General features: G+C 39.4%; 1 protein-coding gene across 1 annotated transcript; it reads right to left on the bottom strand.

Moving 5' to 3' along the window:
- Positions 1-1,706: 1,706 nt before the first annotated feature.
- Positions 1,707-20,011, bottom strand: LOC311088505 (protein mono-ADP-ribosyltransferase PARP4-like). The gene is made up of 35 exons (XM_084122673.1): positions 19,890-20,011; positions 19,514-19,646; positions 16,030-16,225; positions 15,814-15,913; positions 15,577-15,655; positions 15,199-15,297; positions 14,928-15,086; positions 14,677-14,814; positions 14,426-14,584; positions 14,139-14,290; positions 13,927-14,058; positions 13,255-13,353; positions 12,955-13,138; positions 12,712-12,859; positions 12,389-12,531; positions 11,765-11,896; positions 11,589-11,675; positions 11,330-11,494; positions 11,206-11,249; positions 10,992-11,070; positions 10,735-10,872; positions 10,406-10,613; positions 10,166-10,236; positions 9,037-9,224; positions 8,853-8,952; positions 8,577-8,747; positions 8,261-8,341; positions 8,105-8,185; positions 7,916-8,011; positions 3,918-4,061; positions 2,851-3,820; positions 2,611-2,747; positions 2,415-2,517; positions 2,191-2,323; positions 1,707-2,117 (listed from the first exon to the last, which is right to left on the bottom strand). Exons 2-35 carry the CDS (start codon positions 19,637-19,639, stop codon positions 1,916-1,918), a joined length of 5,244 nt encoding a protein of 1,747 aa, XP_083978799.1. The 5' UTR covers positions 19,640-19,646; positions 19,890-20,011; the 3' UTR covers positions 1,707-1,915.
- Between the last annotated feature and the right edge of the window lie 1,203 nt (positions 20,012-21,214).

The raw sequence follows: 21,214 nt of genomic DNA, 5'->3' as shown, positions 1-21,214 counted from the left end.
GCGTTGATTGGTAATATTCGAACGTTGATTCTGTGGAACTACCGTATTTTCGTTGGCGGAGTAAAATTATATAATTAAGTAGCCCACTTAAGAAAAAAATAATATCCAATAAAATCACCTGCGGCCGAATCAAAGCAGTGCTAATGCTCAGTAGCCTATGAGACATTTACATTTTTGAAAGTTGTATGAGACATGCAGCAAGTGTCTGCCAACTTATGCCCCGATAGGTAATCACGAAAGGTCAATAGATTTTCGTCAGTTTTTGTGATTCAAAAATGTTTTTTTTTATTTCAATATCACATCGTTTTCGTCAATGAAAAAATGTCCTTAACGAATATTACAAGTGCATGTTCAGTTTTTACTATCACTAACTATTTGGTTATATAATTATACTGTAACATGAAAAAAACAACAACATACACTTCACAAAAATTATGCTTTTATCCAACTCTATTAAAACCACAAAATAAACCAAGCATAAAATTGTCATCTTGATATATTTGCATTTCAAATTCATATTTTGGAAAAATACACTTCTACGAAAAAGTATTTGGACTAAAAAATTATTTAATCCAAACTTAAATGCTGAATCTGAATGCCTTTGCATTATATATATATATATATATATATATATATATATACATCAAACCAAATGTAATTTATCTTAAAGACAGCATAACCACACTTTTCAAGCAAATCATTTCACAGAATTTTATATCGTCACCTTCCTAAAATAATTGCCTAAGTCATTTTTTGACAAAAATGATTTTTTTGCATAAGTCATCTCCTCATGATGCTGGCCACCTCTGGTAAAATCCCCACATCCTCAGTTGAACAGATCATGCAGTTCTACCCCTGTGGTGTAATGGCCTATGTCAAGAGTGTGACTTAGGCCGTTTTATTTGGCCTAAGTCAAAAGATTTTACAAGCAATTTTAAAATTTTAAAAGGCAATTTTACAAGCTTTTCAAGATGGGAGCTGCATCAAGAAGAACGAACCTCTGAAGTTAATTTTCATTTTTTTTGTGTTTTCTGAGAAACCTGAAAAATGACTTAGGCAATTATTTTAGGAAGGTGACGATATTCAATTATTGGTTCCGTTTTTGTATTTTCTGAGAAACCTGAAAAAATGACTTAGGCAATTATTTTAGGAAGGTGACGATATTTCAAATGAACAGTGCACAATGTTTGACATCATAGTGTGTCATAATGTAATGAACTTTGCTCTGATAAGACATAAGTGTGAACTTGAAGAGAAATTACTTCATACATCCACTAAAAATCACTTTGAGACCAGCATATATTGGCAAATGACACTTGGTTTTACATTTTCAATCCAATGCAAAGAAATTCAGACATTTTAAGTGTGACACAATTATCCAAATATATTGTTGAGACCACTTTAAAGCTATACCAGTAAAAAAATGTTTTTCAATATTAAAGGGATAGTTCACCCAAAAATCAGCGAATATAAACAGAAGCTCAGTCATTCTTGACATGCGAGAACAACCTTTATTGATTCTTGTGGATCTCAAACATGCAGGCGTATCACGAGAGAATGAACTTCACTGATTTTCGGGAGTCAAGCAAGCATGCTTGACCTTATTTGACCAAATCTGAATGTAAATAAATGACAAATTAATCTGATCATCATATACAGCGATCGTGTCTCTTTGTACTCAATTCATTTGGATTTATTTTACAATCTTTTTATGCACACTTAGACTTTCAATGGAGGGACAGAAATCTCTCAGATTTAATAAAAAATGTCTTCATTTGTGTCCTGAAGATGAATGAAAGTTTTGTTGATCTGGAATGACTTGAGAGTGAGTAAATGACAGAATTTAAATTTTTGGGTGAACAAACCTTTTAAACAAACAGCAACTGTGAATGAAGGGGAAGTGTGTGTCCAGTTTCTACATGACTGATACACACACACATCTCTCCAGAACAGGTTTGAGAGGGGAATATGGATGTGGAGAATCACAGCCCAGCAGCTGACGTGTAGATGATTCCCAATCCCGGCCGATCTCCAGCCTGCTGCACACACACGGATACTGTCTGTCAGTCCGACAGGCCCAGTCCACGGCCCTCTTCACTGCCTCCCAGTGCATCGGCCTGAATGGAGAAGAGCACAAAGTTATGGATCAAATATACAAGAGTGAATCACTATGAGGACGCGTGCTCGTACCTGGGCTCCTGAGACTCTTTCAGCCGGAGGAGAGACTCGAGCAACCGTCCCACTGCCAGCTTCTTCACCCGGATCAGCTGCAGCACCAGCAGAGTCGCCACCAGTCTCAGAATTTCAGCATGAGCCTTCACACCTGACAGACAAAACATGTGACTGATTAACTGATTCTGACAGACAAACTGTGTCTGAAAAATTAAGAAGATTCGATTTAAAAAATCTTATACCAAAGGAACGGATGCCTTTCTCCTGAAGGAAGACATTGGCAAAAAAGTCTACGTCCAGGTTGAGGAAGCTGCTCAGTCTCTCAGTGCACTCCCAGTATCCATCCTATATCCAAACACAATACATAAGTTCATATTCCCTTGACTTACACATTTACATACTGTATATAATCTAGTGCATTAAATCACATGTTAACACCTCATGTTGAAGCTCAAACAGCTTATTCCAGGCCACAGTGTCAGGCTTGCTGATTTGTTTTCCCAGAAGCAATGATTTCTTCCGTCTTTGAATAGACGGACTGTACTGCCAGTACAAGTCGTTCCAGCCAGTACTGTCTTTGGTTTCAACATAATAAGAAATGAGACATACATTTGACATGTTTTTACTCCATCTGAACATTGATCAAATAGGGAAACTCATCAATGTGATTCAACTTACCAGGTACAGAAAACGCAGACCTTTTTTGTTGTTGCTGAGATGCTCCAAAGCTAAAGACTGAAAAAGCAGAACTCTCCCAGTCTAGAGGCTTAATTGTCTCTCGCAGAATGGCAGGAGCGCTACTGTATGCAAAGGCATTTGGCACACCAATGGCAGGCTTACAGGTTTTAGGTTGACCAAAGGAAACAGAAGCAGGAAGAGGGGGAGCCAGCAAGCCCCTGTCACTCATGGAAAAAGATACAGACTTCTTGGCAGAAGCAGGAGGAGGTGGTCTGGGACCTCTGCAGTAAGACAAGGGCTTCGACATACGGCGACGAGAGCCACAAAGGGAATCCCTAAAAGAAGGCACTGAGGTGTCAAGACTGGTAGCAGGAGGAAGACTGCCAGTCGTGGAGAAAAGTGAGGACAACGTGGGAGCAGGAGGAAGACGGCTGTGAGTCATGGAGAGAGATTCCATTGACCTATAGGATAGAGGGGGTTCTTGAAGGAGTTCATGATGAGAAGCACGCATTGGGGCACCAAACATGCCAGGGGAAGTACGCATTGGGGCACCAAACATGCCAGGGGAAGTACGCATTGGGGCACCAAACCTGCCAGGGGAAGTACGCATTGGGGCACCAAACATGCCAGGGGAAGTACGCATTGGGGCACCAAGCCTGCCAGGGGAAGGGGGAAGCTTTAGAGCACCTGCCTCAATATTAGGAGAGGGATGCATGTCAAAAGAAGATTCATCCAATGTTAAGGCTTCAATACGACCAGGGCTACTGAAACAAGTAAATTTTGTCTTTAGATAAGGTTGAAAAACATGAGAAAGAGAGCCAGAGAATGACTCATGGGCAGGGGGAGCTGCAGGTGGTGCTTCTAGATCACCATACGTTGGTTCATAGCCATCCCCCTCATCAGATTCAGTACAATCAAAATCCAGAAGACTAGATTTGTAGATGCTACTGGACCATTCCTTTGATTTCACCTGAAAAAAAAAAATGCACTGTTCTAAATACTGAATGATGACATCCTTAATCACTACATTATGTGACAAGAGCTGTAATAGACTGTTTTGTTTGTACCCATATGTCATCTTCCTCGGCACCAATACTATGCTGAGCCATGAGCTTCTCTTCAGTCCAGACCATATATGGCAAAATGTCCACATCCTCTTCTGATATGAGTTTAGGAATATCTGTCAATCCAGTGTCAAGCTCATTCTGGTCCTACAAAGAGCAAATGAGGACATACAAGTCAATTCTTTCATAGACTTTCATTAACTTCTTATCAACAACACTGATGTATCAGATAATATTGGATATATTTTCATTATCAGTATCTGCTATAAACCCAGCCATTAGGGAGGCACAAGCCAGTGCACTCTTAGTGCCGGTCCCAAGCCCGGATAAATGGGGAGGGTTGCGTTAGGAAGGGCATCCAGCGTAAAACATGTGCCAAATCAAATATGCGGGTCATGAATAAGAATTTCATACCGGATCGGTCGAGGCCCGGGTTAACAACGACCGCCACAGGTATCGTTAGCCATCAGGGTACCGGTGGAAATTGGGCTACTGTTGGCCGAAGGAGGAGGAGGAGAGGAGGACGACGTCTACAGAGGCGACAGGAAGAGGAGAAGTGTAGGAGAGTGGAGGTTCGGGTTGGTACTTTAAATGTTGGCACTATGACTGGTAAAGGGAGAGAGTTAGCTGATATGATGGAGAGGAGAAGGGTAGATATGTTGTGTGTTCAGGAGACCAAGTGGAAAGGGAGTAAGGCCAGAAACATTGGAGGTGGGTTTAAACTGTTCTATCATGGTGTGGATGGAAAGAGAAATGGTGTAGGGGTGATTCTGAAGGAAGAGTACAGTAAGAGTGTAGTGGAGGCGAAGAGAGTTTCTGATAGGGTGATGATCGTGAAGGTGGAAGTTGAAGGGATGATGATAAATGTCATCAGTGCCTATGCTCCACAAGTCGGCTGTGAGATGGAGGAGAAGGAAAGATTCTGGAGTGAATTAGATGAAGTGGTAGATGGTGTACCTAGAAATGAACGATTGGTGATTGGGGCAGACTTTAATGGACATGTAGGTGAGGGGAGCAGAGGTGATGAGAAGGTTATGGGTAGGTATGGCCTAAAGGAGAGAAATGTGGAAGGGCAGATGGTGGTAGATTTTGCTAAAAGGATGGAAATGGCAGTGGTGAATACGTATTTTAAGAAGAAGGAGGATCATAGGGTGACCTATAAGAGTGGAGGAAGGTGCACACAGGTGGACTATGTTCTATGTAGGAGATGCAACCTGAAGGAGATTGGAGACTGTAAGGTGTTGGCAGGGGACAGTGTAGCTAGACAGCATCGGATGGTGGTCTGTAGGATGGTTTTGGAGGCGAAGAAGAAGAGGAGGAGAGTAAGGACTGAAAGAAGAATAAGATGGTGGAAACTGAAGGAGGAAGACTGTAGTGTGAGGTTCAGGGAAGAGGTCAGACAGAGGCTCGGTGGTGGTGAAGAGGTGCTGGATGATTGGGAAACTACCGCAGAAGTGACGAGGGAGGCAGCTAGAAAGGTACTTGGTGTGACATCTGGAAATAGAAAGGAAGACAAGGAGACGTGGTGGTGGAATGAGGAAGTGCAGGGGAGCATAAGGGGAAAGAGGTTAGCAAAACAGAAGTGGGATCGACAGGGTGATGAGAAAAGTAGGCAGGAGTACAAGGAGATGCGGCAACAGGTAAAGAGGGATGTGGCGAAAGCCAAGGAAAAGGCATACGAGGAGCTGTATGAGAGGTTGAACACTAAGGAAGGAGAAAAGGATTTGTACCGATTGGCCAGGCAGAGAGATCGAGCTGGGAAGGATGTGTTGCAAGTTAGAGCAATAAAGGATGGTGATGGAAATGTGTTGACTAGTGAGGAGAGTTTGTTGAGAAGATGGAGGGAGTATTTTGAGCAGCTGATGAACGAGGAAAATGAGAGAGAGAGAAGGTTCGATGATGTGGTGTTAGTAAAGCAGGAAGTGGATAGGATTAGTAAGGAGGAAGTGAGAGCAGCGATTAAGAGGATGAAGAGTGGAAAGTCGGTTGGACCAGATGACATACCGGTAGAAACATGGAGATGTTTAGGAGAGATGGCAGTGGAGTTTTTAACCAGATTGTTTAACAAGATTTTGGAAGGTGAGAGGATGCCTGAGGAATGGAGAAGGAGTGTGCTGGTTCCAATCTTTAAGCATAAGGGAGATGTGCAGAACTGCAGTAACTACAGGGGAATTAAGTTGATCAGTCACACCATGAAGTTATGGGAAAGAGTAGTGGAAGCCAGGCTGAGAGAAGAGGTGACCATCTGTGAGCAACAGTATGGTTTCATGCCGAGGAAGAGCACCACAGATGCCTTATTTGCTTTGAGAATGTTGATGGAGAAGTATAGAGAAGGACAGAAGGAGCTGCATTGTGTATTTGTGGATTTAGAGAAAGCGTACGACAGAGTGCCAAGAGAGGAGTTGTGGTATTGTATGAGGAAGTCAGGTGTGTCAGAGAAGTATGTGAGGGTGGTGCAGGACATGTATGAGGACAGTGTGACTGCAGTGAAGTGTGCAGTAGGAACGACAGACTGGTTCAAGGTGAAGGTTGGACTGCATCAAGGATCGGCCCTGTGCCCTTTCCTGTTTGCAGTGGTGATGGACAGGTTGACGGACGAGGTCAGACAGGAGTCTCCCTGGACTATGATGTTTGTGGATGATATTGTGATTTGTGGTGAGAGTAGTGAGCAGGTTGAGAAGAGCCTGGAGAGGTGGAGGTACGTGCTGGAGAGGAGGGGAATGAAAGTCAGTAGGAGTAAGAGTACATGTGCGTAAATGAGAGGGAGGGCAGTGGAGTGGTGCGGTTACAGGGAGAAGAGGTGAAGAAGGTGGAGGAGTTCAGGTACCTGGGGTCAACAGTGCAAAGTAATGGAGAGTGTGTTAGGGAAGTGAAGAAAAGAGTGCAGGCAGGGTGGAGTGGGTGGAGAAGAGTGACAGGAGTGATTTGTGATAGTAGAGTATCTGCAAGAATGAAAGGAAAAGTTTATAGGACTGTGGTGAGACCTGCGATGCTGTATGGATTAGAGACAGTGGCATTGAGTAAAAGGCAGGAGGCGGAGCTGGAGGTAGCAGAGCTGAAGATGTTAAGGTTTTCGTTGGGAGTGACGAGGATGGACAAGATTAGAAATGAGTTCATTAGAGGGACAGCGCATGTTGGACGTTTTGGTGACAAGGTGAGGGAGACGAGATTGAGATGGTTTGGACGTGCAGAGGAGGGACATGAATTATATTGGTAGGAGAATGCTGAGGATGGAGCCACCAGGAAGGAGGAAAAGAGGAAGACCAAGGAGGAGGTTCATGGATGTGGTGAGGGAAGACATGCAGGTAGTTGGGGTAAAAGAGGCAGATGTAGAGGACAGGGTGGTATGGAAACGGATGATCCGCTGTGGCGACCCCTAATGGGAGCAGCCGAAAGAAAAAGAAGAAGTAGTATCTGCTATAAATGGACATTTAGTGTCGCAAGTCAGAAAATGCAATTCTCAATGTGTAGAGATGTTTTTTGTTAATTATTTATTAACTCTTAGAAAAGCCAGGTACAAGGAGAAGCTGCCTAAAACACATGCAATAACCCTAATTTGAATAATTAAAAGATTTGACATTAATGTGTGAGAAATTTGTATTATTTAAAATTGCTTATTCATTAAGAAAAGGTAGAAGATGTTTGCTATTGATGTTATTTTAGTCACCATTTTTACTCTGTAATGATTTGCTATATCTTCCCGAAGTGTTTCCTTTAAGATAGAAAGAAAGATGGGGCAGCATAGTTTTTTGTTGTTGTTGTTGTTGTATGTTTCTCTTGATTTTGGAAGAAATTTTCAGTAAATAATTGAAACTTGAACAAAGACCCAATTTTTTCTGCCAAAAATGACAATACATGTTTATTGCTACACATTTAAAATATGTATTTTTTTTATTTGATAGATTTATTAGATTTAAGTTTAAGTGAATTTTTAATCAATATTATGCAAAAAAAAAAAAAAAAGTCATTAATTGAGACTGAGATGTTTAGAATAATTATACCCTCTCTTCGATGGCAACAAAGCTTGTGAACTGGGACAAGATGGAGAACTCTTTACTGAGCTCTATGATGTAGGACTTCAGCTCTGCTTTCTTCCCCTGATAGAGAGATACAAGACAGCAAGTCAAGTTCTTCTGTTAGCACATTTGCCAGTTCTATTAAAAACAGCAACAATCAGTAAAATATTGTACCTCATGTTCTGCTTCACTGTTGCCTAGAATGCCATCTTCATAGTCTCTGATGATCGCTCTTGCTGTTAACTTGTGAAGGAACTACACACACACACACACCTGATCAAAAATTGATGATATTTCAGATTATATAAAGTATTTAAGATGTTCACTCACAGTTCCTTTTGTCTTTTGTAGTTCTGTGGTGGAAACCATTGTTTTGATCTCCTGCCCACTCAAATCACCAAACAGTGTGGCCTAAAAGGGTGAATATTACACAATACAAATGAAATTTACAGCAGAAATTAACATACCTACATGAAGAACAATATTTAATTACTTTCATTTATAGTATGCAACAATATAACTATACTGACAAATTCATCGTCAATATTTACCTACATACTGTATATTTTAAAATATTTTAATATAATATAATATTAACAACCATCTGCAACACAGTCAGATCAGCTGGTAAAAAGCGCAGGTCTACCTGAGTGCAGTGCGGCACAAAGCCGTATATGAGAGTGTGACAGTCACTGAAGAGGCCGTGAAGCTGTGAGGGGGCTTGAACAGGAGGAGGCGCTGTGGGATTAAACTGCTGCCACTTCACTGCCACTGATCTGCAGCCTGGAGACTCCATACGCTGAACCTGAGCACGCACCTGAAATTACCAGCAAATCTGGTGAACTCAAACATCAGAGCGGCCCATGTTGAACTGATAATGTTCCCTTTTTCTAAATAAAAACAACAATACAATAAACTTCACCTTCTCTGCCCAAGTGTGTTTCATCTTTGTGTCAAAAAATTCACATGTTCCTCCCCCTGCTTGAGCCAAAGCTCTGAGCATATGACGATTAGCTGTTAAGCTAGACAAACACAAACACAAACTGTAGGTTCAGAAATGAATTGAAGTGTTAAAGAGATTTGTGTTGAACTCTTCAAAGGCAGACCTGAGTCCACAGGTGAAGAGGCGCGTGTGGCAGGAGTTTTCTCGGACCAGCTGTAGGGTCAGAGGCTGGTTCTGAACATGTCCATCAGAGAGCAGAAGGATGTTCCTCACGCCCCGGCTGGGAGACAGAAGACTCAGGCTCTGGAGAGGCCGCCACAGCTCAGTGCCGCCACCAACGCCACTACAGGACTGAAGAGACCACACATGCAATGACATGAACTTTAGTGATTAAAGGGTAACTCTCGCCAAAATTGAACCTAGGCTCTTTTTGTTAATCTACCCGAGTCAAACTTTCATGTAAAAGCTTAATTAAAATGGAAACGCCACTTTTAAGATTGACCGTATTTTCGTTTTAGGTCAAAATGCCTTTTGAATGGGAGTGCATGGGGCACTTTTATGATAGCATCAAAATCGCTATTTTTGAAACACTAAGGAGGCTCGACACAGCATGAAACTGGAGATCGACTTCTTTTGACTGACAAAATTTCAGCCAACGGAAACACTAACTGATAAAGTGAGTCGTACAAAACCTTTCTTTTTGGTAAACTTTGTGTACATAAACAATGAAGTCATAAACAATGAAGTCAATGCTCGAGTTCATGTGTAGAGCCCCTAGTGATACTTCGAGCACAGTTGTATGTTGTGTCGAGTCTTCTTAGTGTTTTAAAAATAGCTTTGCTATCATAGAAGTGCCCCATGCACTCCCATTCAAAAGGCATTTTGACCAAAAACAAAAATATGGTCAATCTTAAAAGTGGCGTTTCCATTTTAATTAAGCTTTTATATGAAAGTTTGACTCGGGTAGATTAACAAAAAGAGCCTAGGTTCAATTTTGGCGAGAGTTACCCTTTAACCAAGGGCTCAAGGTTTAGCTGGTTAGTGTGGTACAGTTACACCCTGCTGGATGATGCTGTAACTACAACATTATGGTGGCAAAACATCTCGCTCTAATTGGAACTGAGTGTCCATGAGCAACAACTGCAAAGCTGAAATGAAGTGAAGATGATGCATAATGTGAATCGAATTATGTCTCCTGATGGAAGAAGTCAAAAAACCTGAAGAATATCTCAATATGCCCACTTTCAAAGCACAGAAACACTTATCTTTAACCATTTTTAAACATTACTCACCATTATAAATTTTCTGGCTGGTTCAGTTGCTTCATCTAAAGGCACTGGTGCAGGAAAAGCTTCCTTGTAATCTTAAAAACACACATTTTAAGATTAACACTGTGTGAATGAAGTACCAGCATATAATGTTCTTCACCCATAATACTTCACTGTGAATTACAATAATAATAGGGAAATAAAAGTGTCTACATTACAAGATGATCACTAGAACAACGGCAGACTGTTTTAGGGAGCACTAACCAGTGCTGAAAGAGATGATGTTGATCTTCAGTGAGCGGTCCAGAGATTTAAGGACTTGAAGGGCAATCCTGCGGGTGTTCAGCATGGCGTCTCCCCGCATGGACTTGGACGAGTCCAGTAGAATGACCACATCGCTCACACTGGACGGATCTCCAGAGCTGGAAACCCCGCTTGACTTAAAGTCTGGATAAAACACCAGCATGCAGGCCTGCAGGGATCAGAGAGTGTCAGAGAACAACCTGTGTGTGTTTTTTAGATCAGGCCATGTGAAAGAAAAAGAGGCATTTTTATCTGCAATATGAATCAGATGTGACTGATTATTTCATTACCTGACTATATTTATCCGGATGGTTCTCGACCCACATCCTGGGCATGTGGATATTAGAAAGACTGAAGGACACCTGTAACCCTTCAGATCCAAGAGTCTGTCCCGGTAACGTGCTGACCACTGCCTTACAGTCGGTCATCTGAACGGGAAAAACACTGATACTGTTAATAATACTGTTCATAACCAAATATGTTTTATTTCCTTTGGAGAACACAACAAGTATCTAGTAAGACAATCCACAAAAATAAGTAAAATAACCTTGGTTCTGATGCGGTGTGAAGAGCTCAAGTTGATGATCTCGTAAGGCATTTCAATGGACATAGAGAGAGAAAACTCCCTGAAGAAAGAGGGAACGAATGAAAGAGAGTGTGATATTATAAAGACACCGTGGTTTGCTAAATTAAATAATTGGATTTAATATTGTAAATCATCAGCAGATGCATTTAGATTTTTAGTGAATCATTACTCTCACCCGTCTGACTGAAGCTCCGTCACACCAATCTTTTCAACAGTTGCCTGAAATACAACACAACTCTCAGTCAAAACACTGTAACTAACAGCAGCCCATACTGTAGTTTAGACCAATCGTGTCGTACCTGAGTTGTCAGATTAAGGGCGGCGCTCTGTTGCCATGGTGCCACGCTGCCAGCCAGTGAGAAGACTATAGAGCCTGATCTCACCACCAGCTCAGTGATGAACGTCACCTTGATCAAAACTGTGGCTCCGGGAGGAAGGTTCCCCACGCTGATAGTAAATACATCCTGCCTCACATAAACACATGACCTTTAAGAAGCCTTGAGAAGTGATATATTATCACTCATGCATCAGAGAAAGAAACAGTAGTAAGTAACTCACAGGTGCATCCTGGTCCATCAGGTAGGCTCCATGGCCTTTCTCTATGGCTTGCTTGTACTCCTTACGAGCCTGCTCTTTTTCCTTTACCTACAGGACAAAGAAAGACATTGAAAACTGATGAGAAAGCAGAAATGAAGAGCAAAAGCTGTATTCGACAGATTCTGAATGACTTGCACCTTTCCAACAACGTGTTTTCCATTGATAAAGGCTTCAAATCCACACACTGCTGCCGTCTCCTCTAGTGGAAAGACGTACTTTGCTTCAATGGGAACAGCACTCTTGTTTGTGTAGGTCTGAAAAATGATGACCTGATGACAGAACAGAGAAGGTTTTGGTTATGGTTACAGTTTGAAATTGTCATTATAATTTTGCTATGGTTCTTTCTTTCATTTATTTTGTTAATCCTATTGGATTTTTCTTTGAAGTTCTTGATCACTATTTCATGTCTTTGTTCCCTATTGCACTCTTTGTTCCCTACTATAAATGTGTCCATTGCTGTTTTGTTTTCATCTGCCTTAAAATTTAACAACAAATTTTGACCACCCCACATTTGCTGTCAGCCTCTTCATCACTAATTAAAATGTTCATATTTTTAATCATCATATTTTCTGATATTTCACTTATTCTATTCATCCTTTATTCTGACTTTTTATATTTCATTCCATTGTTGAACACACGATTGACCTTGGCAGTGAGAGAAAACAGTGATGCTTTGATTGAAACACACACACACACACACAACTGCTTTGTATCGCTCATACACTCGCAGTCCAGCAGTAGCGCCAACTGTAGTATCACACCTGACACAGCAGGTCCATCAGCTTGCACCTCACATTGACAGCCTGAAGAGGAATTTTCTGACCATTGCTGTCCAGCAAACCTGCAGTCATCTCCTCCAGAGGGTTTTTAGTGGACTCCAAACCCTCACTGTCATCACTGGACACTAAAGAAACACATTAAACAAAACCAGTGATCAATTTCACAAATCCAAATCAGAGCATTCAGCTTTACAGAGCATCAGATGTCCCTGAAGAATGATAAAGAACTCAAACTTGGGTCACCCAAAGCGCTATTGCACAGAAGGACATTGTTCTACATGTCCTATTCACTGGACGTTACTCACAGACATCAGACGTGTCAGTGAGCTGTGTGAGCTCCACAACTGTGTTGATATGAGGCTGGAACTCTTTTAACTCGTCTCCCTCCAGAGTGTACTGAACCACATACTTCAGTCTGATCTGCTCTGTGTTATAGACAACAAACTCATCATCCTGTCAAATAGAAACCAGCACACACAAACACAAGAATCACATTAGATCCCAAAAACATGAGCAGAATAATTGAGTACAGAGAAAATGACTAGCACCTCAAATTCAGAGAGTCTGTTGGGTGTGCGGCGGACTCCATGTACACTGTGGCAGCCGTCAGGGGCGCAGGTCAAAGTGGTGTCTTTCTTCAGCAGGTCTTTGCAGCGACCCAACGCCACTTCACACACCAGCAGCAGCCGAGAGCCATCAGTTACACTGGGCTTGGAGTATTTCACACTAGTGCTTTAACACAGAGCAGAAACTTACTGACTGGCTAAAGTCTTCAGTTGTCATGAAAGTGGAGTATTTACAAATCTGTCATATTAAAAGATGCCTGAATAATGCAAAAGACCACTGACTTTAGAGAGTCACTGAAGTAGATTCCTCCTCCAAGATTCCCGATATCCGTCCTCTCAATTCCATGCTGTTCGACTCCAACCCTGGGCAGCAGCAGACCTCTACATAGAATATTCCATTAAAAAAATATATATTTAATTAATTACATGATAAAACAAATAAGCAATCAAATGAATGACAATGAATTGCATTAACACTTGCTGAGAAAATCCCCAAAATGAACAAAAGACATTACATGATTATTGCAGAAGAATAAATAAATTGAATAGACATTACATTAAGTGATTTCTGTCAATTTATAGACAGATATTAGAGTTTTTTTCAGAGTTTATCAGGGTTGGTCTACATTGTTATTAGTAATGCTCATTTCCTCTATTTTTTAGATAAATTTGCCATCATTTATTAATCATTTAATAAATGTATTAAAACTGTTTTTTAAACTGGTTAATTTAATCTTATTACATTTAATGCAAATCTCAACAACAATGTCCATTTTTGTACATTATTATTTCTAAATTCACTTACTATCAGCCATATCAATCATTATGGTTCAACCAAACCGACTGTATCTGTCTTCACTTGCTCTACCACAGTATATGGTCTGTCATAAACAGGTTTGTGTGGTTTTGTCACTGTGTGTAAGTATGATTATTTTTTAAAGAATATGCTCTTACCGTGACAGTATTCCAACAAAACTACTGGGACTAGTGGAGTGAAGAAGAGGCTTAATGTTGCCTAAATCCTCCCAAAACATTTGAAGCTCCACCCCTCTGCTTACACGCAGTATCTGCTGAATCTGAACAGGCCTGTAGTGGATACAAGATTAACACCATCATAATATATTCATGTTTGAACTTCAGACCACAATCGTCACAATCAAGTTTACCTTTCCTGAAGCAGTTGAGAGACAACATGAAACTCAGGGTTTTGTGGTGGAACAACCTCAATACTGCACCTCAGAGCTCGATACTTTCCCAGAGACGAGGGCGAGGGGCTTCCCAGAGTGGCTTCACTCACATTCAGAATGTCTCTTATCAGCTGAGGACGACAGAAGAGTTTAAAGTACCATTCTGCACTGTGTGTGGAGTTAAAAATCCATATCGAAGAATCTACCAAAATCCCCAAATATGAAGGAATCTATATAACCATGTACTATATTTGCATACATGTTACCTGACAAAGATCAAGTTTCTGAGACACAAGCTTGTGTTTGGAAGGAGGGTCGATCATTCTGAGGGGTAGAAGAGTGTTGACCTCCTCTAGCAGGGCCTTGACTTCATCCTCTTTCTGAGTCTTTTGTGCCTGCAGTAACAATCCCTCCACCCTGCTCACCTGCAACAGCACAGAGACATTAAACACACAACATTCCTGTGAGCTTCATGATTGGATGTGTGTGTGTGTGATTATCTAAGGCTCATTCTCACATCATTAAGGCTGATTTTGGAGACAGGGACTGTCAGGATGTTACTAAGGGAACCGAGAGCTTCGGTCCAAACCAGCTCCACAAAGACGCCAACTTCCTGTGATAATGAGCTGCAGTTCAGCTTCTCCTCCAACAGAAGCTGCAAATCAAAAGAGTGAACTGATTTTACACTCATCGGACACGTTATATATGCACATACTGTACAGTATCAACTGAATAAAATAGATCTTCATAGAGCGGTTTCTGTCTAACCTGCTGCAGGCTGTAGGACGCCAAGCGTTCAACCTCAGGAGGAAGTGTGTGAGTCCTTGTGAATCCCTGTGTCTCCATCTCCTTCATCAGCAGCAGATACGCTTCCACAGCATCCTCAGACGTCACGCAGTACACAAGCTTGTCCTGCACCACTGCGCTCTACAGTGAGAGAGTGTCAAGACATGTCAAGAGTTCATTACCTCTCTCACAGTATATGAGTCCTATGATAACAACATCTAAACAGTTTAAACTGTGTTCGAGATGACCAAACCTCGGCTTCACGCAAGATTGAGGACAACACACGATACTGCTGGCCTTTTCGTCCTCTGGCACTCTGCAGCTCCAAAACAGACAAAGTCTTGGGTTTGACCTGCAACACAGACATGAAAACACCTTCAAACTCAGGCAGTGATGGAGGCTACAAGAATCACTTCAGGAATGTGTTAAACTGGTCATCATACATTTATCATTATTTTATACTATTTATCTGTCTGATTTCATTAAGTTGTGGAAGTTCAGAATGAGTTGTTTCTGCAGGTTAGAGTGAATAAATGGTCTACTTTGAGTTCTGAACAATACATTGTGTTTTACATAGTACGTGACCTCTTTTAATTCATAGATCAATGTAAATAAATTTTTTCTCACTCACCCTCTCAAAAACTGAATACTTGGCCACTTGAAAATATGAAGGAAATTCAGGCAGCTCATGGTCGCCGCCTCTGTAAACTCTGCATTGGGTAAATGAAAAGATGCAGTCAGGTAAACTAGCACATCTAAATAAATTATGTGAAAAATGTAGAACAATAAAGAAACTTTATTATAAATAAATACTTTAAACTTTATTAAAATTCTCAAGAACTGAAAGTGACAAAAAACAAGAGCATACCTGAACCTGCCAAGACTGGGTCTGCCCTTCTCAATCTTTGAGAGTTCAGACTGACCTTTGAATTCCTCTTTTTCTTGTATCGGGGTCGACACTTTTCCCTCTTTATGGTGAAAAACAACTTTATGTCAACAGAGCCACAAAAATGTATGTTTAAATCTCACTTAATAATCTTATAACCTAAAAACAATGTCAAATACATTTTCAGGAATCTCCTACCTGGACGAGAGATGAATTCAGAGGTGGGACAAGCCAGCTGTGGGGCCAAATCATGCTCCATCAAAGGCAGGAGATGCCCTTCATCCAGACAGCTCCACACATACTGCGTCCCAACCACTGGGATCCGGAGCTTCTGGATGCTGCGCTGCCGGTTACTGCTCAGGTCATTCACACTGCTGGTGACTACAAAAGAGCACTGGAGAAGAGAAAGCAGGTCAGAAGACACACTACAGCTCTTTAGTGACTTTTAGTAGAAACATTGCACACTTTGGTGTCACTTTTACATATTTTAAGTTGCCATGTTACTGTTGTACGAACTAACATAAAATTAGCCTATAGAGAGTACTTCATTTGAACCCACTGGTACTGTTCGGTCGTTTTAGACCTAAAAATGACCAAGAGTGCAAAATAAACACAATAGGCAGAGTAATATCAAAAACTTGACTTGACTGTTTACTAGTTGAGCCAGAAGATTCAACTAAGAGGTTGAAAAATCAGTGCCAGATGGATCAAACATACTGAGATTTTATCAAATTTTTTATTTTTGAATTAATTATAGGTAAAACGCTTTCTCTGTGTTCAGGTTTGACTGTAATGATAACGCACAAACTGACAATTTTATTTTCAATTTCAAATAAAAAAAAGATAAACTAGCCTAATTAATGTAAGTAATTATGTCTGAAAACCCTGTTCAAAGAAAGGGAATTGCACAGGCCTGTGTATTTATTTATATATGGGCCATTCTATAGAATTGGTGCAAACTGCTGTCCGACAACCAAAAAACACATTTAAAAAGCATTTAAGTATTCAAATTTTAGATGTTTACTAAGATCCTTCTATTATCTATTGAATCCCACAATAACATTTAAAATACAAGTAAGCTTAATATACATAGAATCATCATTTATTGGGTACGTTCAATTGGGAGGTGGCTGTCCCGAACCCTAACCCCTAAATTTAAACTTGTGAAAATGATATTGAAATATTTTTTTCAAATTTTTTCCATTGTTGTTTTTACAAATATCTTTTTGATTTCTTTTAAAAATTTAAGTAAAAAAAACAAAACATTTATTTTATTTTTTATTTTTAAATAATGAAACTTTATGTAAAAAAATATGCCCCGCATTTTCATGTCACTACCAAAACACTATGTGTGTTTTAGTCCATTGGCTGAGACTGATTTTAACCACACCCCTACATTTTTGATCAGGAAATATTCTTGTGTGCCTCTCTCTCATAGTCTCTCTTTCATTATAGATAGGTACCATCATTTTGAGGGAAATGTGTTCAAAAGTCTGAAAATCTGTGTGTAACTTTAAGGGATGTCACTATCAAACACCTTTTTTCTGCAATTAAGCCAATTTTTTGGGTGTAATTCCATACAATTTAGTTTTTATGTGTGTACAACTGTTCAGAACTGTGCTAGGTAACCATGTGCTGGTTATCATCTTTGAACTGGGTTTAAAAATATCTTAAATTGTCACTACCGAAACAGTCATTAACGAAACATATGGTGAAATTTCGGTTGTGACATCATGTTTTTTTTAGTGTTATTCGATAAAATTTAGTTTTTGTGTGTGTACAACTGTTCAGAACTGTGCTAGGTAACCTTGTGCTGGTTATCATCTTTGAATAGGCTCAAAAAAGTATCTTAAATTGTCACTACCGAAACAGTCATGACTGAAACATGCCATCATTGTTTTGGTAGTGACAAAAGGGAACACATAATCATTTATTTGGGGAAATAAACAACATTTTCGTCCAGTTATGCAAATCATTAGTATCTTAGTATGTTTTAGTAGTGTTTTAGTATGCGAATTAAAATTCTGTAATATGATGTGGTCGCTACCAAAACATTACTGTCACTACCTAAAATGTGCCGTCACGACCGAAACATGGATGTTTTGTCTAAAATAAAGTATACTGAATTATCAACTAAGATGTTATGGTTCAATTGTATATTCAAACTAATGAATCCTTAACTTTGAAATCAGTATACTTCCGGTTTCTGGACTGGCTGCAGTAACACGTCTCTGTCCATGCGGGGGCGCTCGCAGGCGAGTGCAGAATGAATGGAGGTCTATTGCGAAATACCCCTCAAAATCCACTTTTCTCAGGATATAATTTTTTGTCTAGTAATTTGAATGTTGTATTCGAAAGGAGATGCAAAGAAATTACACATTGCTGGAGGTTAGATTTTTTAGAGTCACTTATTTGCTTTAAAAAGTCTTTTAAAATGTCAATGACGTCATACACATCGTACGACCAGACATACAGCTTTAAGGCAATCCTTCAGTCACTTTGGTGCTTTCGCGCTCTGCACTTTCTTTTCACTCGAGGCATCGACAACACAGCTGACACAGGTAAATACACGTGCTAGAAGAGTTTTTGTTTTGTTTGTTTCTGGTCCCGCTTCGGATGCCACGATGCCATCAAGCGGTATCTCTGGTCGTAATCAGTCCTTCACTGACCAATCAGCGTTCATTAGCAGAATGCTAGCGTGTTATGGGCAACAACAACTCAACCTGTAAGAAATCGAAAGGACATAAGTACTCGTTCATTCAACTTTCGACCTATAACCCATGTTGAACTTGCAAAACCTACAATAAAATCTGAGATTTCTCAACGGCAATCGGGTGAAAGATACACATTTAGCCGTATAGCCCCATAAACTCCCATTCAGTCTGCACTCGCCCGCGATCACCTCCAGTGGAATTCTAATGGAACTGCAACCAAGATCTATACAATGGGGCTAATAGGGAGTGCCAAGGCTCTCCGTAGACGGGCTCTGGTATGATTGATTTAATGCCTTTTACAAAGAAAAATTGGGTTCAAAATACAACAAATCTTATAAATTACACTTGAAATATTGTTATTTATTTACCTGTGAAAACCTTTTTTTTTTTTTAAATGTGAAAAATATATTTACAAGGTAGATGTAAACAAAATATTAATAGGTCAATATAAGCCTTCTTATTAAATTATTTCGGTAGTGAAAAATTTGGGGAGAGGAAAAATATTCCAAAACTTTCTGAAAATACAATATGATAATTAACTGCACAAATACTAGAAATGTGTACTTTGGAAACTATACAATTTGCATACATACAACATTTGTGGAACAAGACACCTTTTTTTCAAGATGTTTCCAACTCTGACTTTGAACCAATTCTGCAGAATGACCCATATAGAGCTAAACAGGAATCCAGTGGTTAAACCACATAGTGCTTTTCTATATTTCTTTCCACCACACGGCACCAATCTAGATTTTCAATGTCGTTGTTAACTTCAACGTTAACAGTACAAGAGGGATAAACAAATCAAACGTCTGTAAATTGTGTAAACGTCCTTTAAAAAAATAACTAAAAAAAATCTAAATCTAACATTTGTGTAAACAAACTCTGTTTACTGTTGTAAAAATGTAACTGTTTTGATGACAGAAAAAATATAGTTTAGTTAGAAAGAGTATAAAAATGAGCAGAACCTCTTTGTTGATGACATAAGAGATGTTTCCTCCATTATCCAGAAGAGCCAATCTCAGCTTTTTCTTCTCTTTAAAAGGCACATTCTTCACATCTAACACTACAGTACAGTTTTCAAACACTGTCATGATGCCACTGAGAAAATATAAACAAAGAAAATCTATCAATCTATCATACGAACACTATAAAATATATGTACTTTATGCATCAACACAAACATGTTCAAATAAACAGAATATTTATTTACAAATGATGCATACTACACATACCTAAAACAAGTTAATTGATCTTTCTCTTGAAGTAATTAAACATTCAGGCAATAATCAAAATCGCAGTATGATAGATATCACTTCATTAGAAGACGGAAGAGCATCTTACCGTGGAGAAGTTTATACCCTATTTAAAGAAAATACAATTAAAGTCTTTAATTCTTTAATTTAAAAGAAGACGTAAACAATCTGCATGTGAAGTTCGTTACATTACTTCCTGACTCGTACAGTATGTCACCCCCTATAAAAACATTAGACGGGCTCCATCCAGTGGTCGAAACTCAGTTCCTTATGAGGCGCCGTGTAGGATTAAGGTGATGATACACAGGGCAACTTTTTGAGCAATGTTGCTGGGCAATCTTGCTGAGCGATTGTTGCTTGGGCACTTTACCATTGAAAATGGGAAATAAATTTATATCTGGATAATATAGATCGGTTGTGGGCCCTGTGTCTCATCTGGTTGCCCGATGACGGCAACATTGCCCAGGTGTATCATCACCTTTAGGCTGTAACAGCATAGCTACGCGGTGAGTTTTCGTGTGTGTGTGTGACTGTATCGCTGCAATATGTTTGAAGTGAACATTCATATATTCAAGTGATGCACGGCGCCTCATAGCTCTTTTTCATCACTTGTGTTTTCCTGCTTTAGAAATGATAAATACACCTAATTAAAATAAAAAAGGCACAATGTCGGAAAAATACCATTTGAGGAGTTTCTTCTATTAAAGTACAGATAATTAATTTATAGAATATTATTAATTAAATCGGGTGACAAGACAAAGTCTATTTTTTATTTTTATTTTACATTGTAAGAGCAGAATAAAAAGTCAAGAATCCCTAGAACATCAATTGATGGAGTTCTTGCCACCTATGAAGGACTAAAAATGACAGAACGAAAAATAAATAAATAAATAAATAAAAGTAGAAATAAATAAATAAATGCAGAAATAATAGTGAAAATAAATACATTTTAGTAATATAAACGGCTATTTCTGTATTTTTACATGTATTTATTTATTTATTTATGCATTTCTATATGTATTTATTTATGTATTTATACATTTATTTATATATTTATGTATTTATATATTTATTTATTTATATATTTATATATGTATTTATTTATACATTTATTTATTCCTACATTTATTTATTTCTGTATTTCCACATTTCTACATTTATTTATTTCTGTATTTCCACATTTCTACATTTATTTATTTCTGTATTTCCACATTTCTACATTTATTTTTCCCTGCGCATGTATGCTAATTGACCAATGGCTAAGCCACGCCCCCAAACGCGATGAGCCAATCACAGTACGCATAGCTAACCCAATACACTCGGACATTCTCTGCTTGCTTCCTCGTCCATTGCAATGCATTGCGGTTATCGGTTTTCATTCGTTTTTATGTTTTTTCTTGTCATTTTGGCTTT

This window comes from Abramis brama (assembly GCF_963993115.1).
Source record: "Abramis brama genome assembly, chromosome: 8".
In the NCBI taxonomy this organism is placed as follows: Eukaryota; Metazoa; Chordata; class Actinopteri; order Cypriniformes; family Leuciscidae; genus Abramis; species Abramis brama.
Note: the sequence above shows the minus strand (reverse complement) of the source record. Positions and strands in the feature narration are given on the sequence as shown.

Bases quoted from the DNA above. Each gene is read 5' to 3' on its own strand.
- LOC311088505 (XM_084122673.1), bottom strand. From the start codon at position 19,639: ATGACAGTGTTTGAAAACTGTACTGTAGTGTTAGATGTGAAGAATGTG. The intron at 8,953-9,036 runs GTCTGCCTTTGA...GTGTTTGTCTAG, and splicing joins CTCTTCACCTGTGGACTCAG to CTTAACAGCTAATCGTCATA. The intron at 2,118-2,190 runs GTACGAGCACGC...TTCTCCATTCAG, and splicing joins AAAGAGTCTCAGGAGCCCAG to GCCGATGCACTGGGAGGCAG.